This window comes from Sinocyclocheilus anshuiensis, unplaced genomic scaffold, assembly GCF_001515605.1.
Source record: "Sinocyclocheilus anshuiensis isolate Anshui unplaced genomic scaffold, SAMN03320099.WGS_v1.1 scaffold140, whole genome shotgun sequence".
In the NCBI taxonomy this organism is placed as follows: Eukaryota; Metazoa; Chordata; class Actinopteri; order Cypriniformes; family Cyprinidae; genus Sinocyclocheilus; species Sinocyclocheilus anshuiensis.
This window is the reverse complement of record NW_015554147.1, coordinates 2,943,557-2,947,998: the sequence shown is the minus strand read 5'-3', so window position 1 is coordinate 2,947,998 and position 4,442 is coordinate 2,943,557. Positions and strand designations below refer to the sequence as shown.

The window sequence follows — 4,442 nt, the reverse complement described above, 5'->3', positions numbered from 1 at the left end:
GGGCACTTTAGCTTCTCAGATATATGTGTTTTGGCACAGAATCCCAAGCTACAGTACACAGGTGCACCGTAAACTACAGGCGCAATTAAACAGCTAATATTGACAGGGAAAGAGAGGAACGTACCCAGAAAAGAATTAACACTTTCTGTTTGTACGTGCGGTACTGGTGCGAGAAATCAGTCTGTGTGATTAAGTTTTATATGTTGGCGTATCTGGCAGCATGTTAATGCCTTTCAATATTTTATAAAATACATTTCAGAGAGGCAGCGGTATGACAGAAACATTTAAAGCAATGTTACAATGTTGATCACTGCATCGCCATGTATAGTGGAAAGTAATTTGACACTTAGGCCGACATGTCATTGCATTAGATAACAAAATCTCCAAACAAATTGGATTTTTAGTGGATGTATGAAGTCAGAGAAACCCCAGGTGAACTACTCAGCTAAAAGGGAACGTTCTTCCGGTAACGTTAATAGAACATTTGCTCAAAGTTATTTAGGCTAGGAATAGCTCACCCAAAAATGAAAATTCTGTCATCATTTAAACTCAACCTCAAGTTCTTCCAAACCTGTATGTTTACGTGACAATGATGTACTAAATACCGAAAACGTTTTTTCTTTTGTGTTTTTGAAAAGTTTCGCATACAGACGACAACATTGTCAAAATGATCCTCGTTCATGCGAACCTTGAGCCTGTTAATCATTCATTGTTATCGAACAATTATCGTTTTCAAAAACTTTGAACCGTTTGAAAAACGTTTGCATTTTAAGGCTACCAAAACGCTGTTGTCGTGTAAATCATCGGTCAAAACACATCATTTTTTTTATGTTTTTAGTTGAAAAAGGTGCTGCCTGAGATTCTTTGATGACCCACATTCTTCAAGATGTCTTATTTTATGTTCAAAAGAAGACATCTTGAAGAATGTGGGTACCCAAACAGTTGCTCGACACCATCGTCTTTTATAGTATGACAAAAAAAAAATGGGGGACCAGAAACTGCTTATGGGAAACTGGCTTCAACGTTCTTTAAAATAGGTTATTTTATGTTCAGCAGAAAAGAGAAAGTCATACAGGTTTGGAATGTCAATGATGACAGAGTTTTAATTTTTGGGTGAACTATCCCTTTAATAATGTTCTTACAACGTTAGCACAAAACATTATCCATACATTGTTCATGGAACTTTTTTTTTTTTTTTTTCTGAAACGTTTTAGTTGGACGTTCGTCTAATGTTATTTTAAATGTTACTACTTTGTTCAGAACGTTCAGAGGACATTCAAAAGTAACATTCCCAAAATGTTTGCACAATGATAAAATGGAACGTTCTCCTAACATTCAAATAACCAAGAAGAGATGTTTTTAAAGTCCCCATGAAATCAAAATTAAAGTTTTTTGGGTGTTAGTATCAATATGTTAGTCTGAAGGTTATGTTTAAGGCAGTGTGCTCCAAAACAGTGACAACATTTGCATTTAGAAGATACAAGCCTTCAAAGCTTGCAGTTCGTCACTTCCGCCAAAACGGCTCAACGATTTTTTTTGACGTCACATCGTACTTCAGCTTCTCATCAAACTTTCTGTCCAATCAAATGCTCTTTAGAAGCTGAAGCCCTGCCCCCTACACTATAAAATAGACGCTGAAATCTGAACGGCTCTAGCCCAAGCTGTGATATAAACAAATGCTATTGGATATTTTAAAAAGGGGTGGAGCTGCTTGATATGTCCCGCCCTGTCTTCATGTTTCAGTTAAAATGACGTCAACACATAGAGTAATGCTGCGTGTTTCTAAGCATTTCAGGGCACCTTTAAAGCATTTTAAAATCTGGACATTCAGAATGTTCAGAGAACATAGCTTAACTTAATGGGAACGTTAGCAAAACGTTCCTAGAACATGTTTTTGTTGGCCGGGTATGAACGTGATCCACAGTTTGACAACCAGAATGCGTCCAAATACAGTGTCCAGCTGTTTAATCTTTTAAAACCTAAAGAAGCTCATTTTTGTGAAATGATTCGCCTGAGAAGTGTGCTTATTCTCTCTGTTTTGGTTATGCAAGCCACTTGGTTTGATGTTTTGTTGTTTTGCAATGACATTCACACATATTTGTGTGTCTAAAGTACCGCTATACTTTTTGGGGCCACTGTCAACTCAAAATCAGGCTTGGGGAGCCGTTCAACTGCTCAAGTCCATGGAGCATCAAAGTCTTTCGGTAGCTGTCTTTGGTTGTGCATCAGCACGGCTGCGTTTAGCTAGTCGTCATTGCTTCTGACGGAGACAGAGGGGCCTGTTCTTGCGCTGGGGTTTCTGGACAGATGGACTCGGACGTAGCGGATGTACTGAGATCTTGAGGTTGAGATTGGAAGACCTCCTCTTCCGCGCCGGCTCGTAGCCTCTCCTCCTCCACTAGTTTGGCCGTCAGCCGTTCCTGGGCCTCGATCTCCTCTGTGCTTGGGATGGAGTTCTTCTTAGGTCGGCCTTTGGGCTTGGTAGGAGCCTCATGTCCTCCTTTTAGCACCTAGAGAAACATGGACACACATGAGCTGTGAAAAATGTGGGCCTAGTCAAAGGTGAGGATGGTAATTACAGTGATTAAGGGAAGATATATAGCCATATGGGCTGGCCGTTTGCGCCCCTTTATCTCAGAGGTGAACATTCTGTTGATCTTTTGTTCCTGCTTGAGAGGTTGATTGCGCTGACGTAGACCTGTACTGTCCTTTAAATCATCACTCGCGCAACCAGCAGCCGGGGGGTCTTCGCTGTTACACGCACTGATTGTATTGAGTGTTGAGGAGGGCAGCTCTAAACTGTCTAATGGATTTTTAATGATATGTCTCAGAGTTTCCATTTCCACACGCAAAGCATTTTCAACACAGATGTTGTATTGATACAAGATGACAGTATTCTAACGAACTAGGCTTGTAAGGGAGACAATCCTTGTGGCGTTAGCCTTGAGCGAGCTCTTCTGACTCACCATTTTCTTCCATTTCATGCGTCTGTTCTGGTACCATGTCTTCACCTGGAGCTGTGTGAGTCCCAGAGACTGAGCCAGGTCCAATCTGCACACACATACAATAAAAGCACGAGTTCAGAAAAAGTGCAGAAATCAAATGAAAGGTTATAAACCTAGTGAGTTGCCTACGCATGGAGTATTTTAAGGCATCATTTTAGGTGTGATCCTGACAAAAAGTGTTTCCAAAAGTAAGATTAGTATGCTACATTCTATGATACATATTTTGGCCAAATTCAAACAAACAAATAAATACAATTTTACGCAAAATGTGGGGAAATATATGAACCTTTAATTTTAGACTATTGTATTATTCTTAGTGCATCACCTCTATTAAATTCAATTGTGAGTCTTTCAAGGAGTGCTATTTCTATAACATGCATAGTTGCTGCCTAAATATCAAGTGCATGAAGTAAGTAATAATAATAAATAAATAAAATATATTAAATATATATATATATATAATTTTTTATTTTTTATTTTTAAGATATAGTTTAAATATATTTATTATAAGTATTTGTAGATTTTAGATATTTGTAATTTGTAGAAAGAATGGATAAAAATTAAGAAATAAAGAAAACTGTAATAAAAATTTTCATCAAAAATACGTAAATTGCATACATAACACGGATACCAAAAAATAAATAAATAAATAAATACAAAATGTCCCTGAGATTCAATCCCAGGGGGTTAATTTTGCTTAATAAATTGCATATTATTCATATGTGGAGCAAATATTATATATATTTATATGTGATCCCAAATCAGACACTTCTGAGGATCTTCTGAGGACTATTATGAAGCTATGTAGGCATAGTGACAGGTTTAGGAGCGGAGCCTACGAATGGCGTTCCGACCCGAAAAAACAAAAAAAAACAAAGCAAATGACAAGAATGACTGTAGGGATGGCAGGAAACTTCAGAACTGAAAGTAACTGACTGAAATCCCAAAGTCACCTGTTGTCTTAAGCATTAAACCAGTGGGTGGCCAGATGTATATCGAATCACTGCAAAATTCCCAAAGCTGGCATGACATATCCAAAGAGTTTGCCAAGCTGTGAACCGAAGCGTTTTCCCAGGCCGACTGTAACAGCAGACCTCCCGTGGAATAAGGTAATCCAGTCATGGAGCTCCTGACCTGCCCGAAGGCAACAGAGGTTCGTTTCGGAGCACTTCGGCAGGCAGCGCATGACTAATGCAACGATTGATCTGCTGTAACGTGATAGGCAAAGAGAGGACATGCGAGATGGGATTTGAGGGCAAGGGAGATCCAGATATCAAAAAAGTGCAGAGATTTCTGCTCCGTCTAATTTCAAAGTGGCTCACAGCAGCCAAGCAGGATTACATACAGTGGGTACGGAAAGTATTCAGACCCCCTTAAATGTTTCACTCTTTGTTATATTGCAGCCATTTGCTAAAATCATTTAAGTTAATTTTTTTT

The 4,442-nt window shown here is 38.7% G+C and overlaps 1 protein-coding gene across 1 annotated transcript in view; it reads right to left on the bottom strand.

The window, feature by feature from the left end:
- Positions 1-1,800: 1,800 nt before the first annotated feature.
- Positions 1,801-4,442, bottom strand: part of LOC107670639 (homeobox protein BarH-like 2) — a 15,129-nt gene continuing 12,487 nt past the window's right edge. The window contains exons 3-4 of the mRNA XM_016463312.1: positions 2,967-3,051; positions 1,801-2,510 (exon numbers count right to left, since the gene is read on the bottom strand). Of these exons, the coding sequence (XP_016318798.1) occupies positions 2,241-2,510; positions 2,967-3,051 (355 nt within the window). The 3' untranslated portion in view covers positions 1,801-2,240. The remainder of the gene's footprint in view (positions 2,511-2,966; positions 3,052-4,442) is intronic.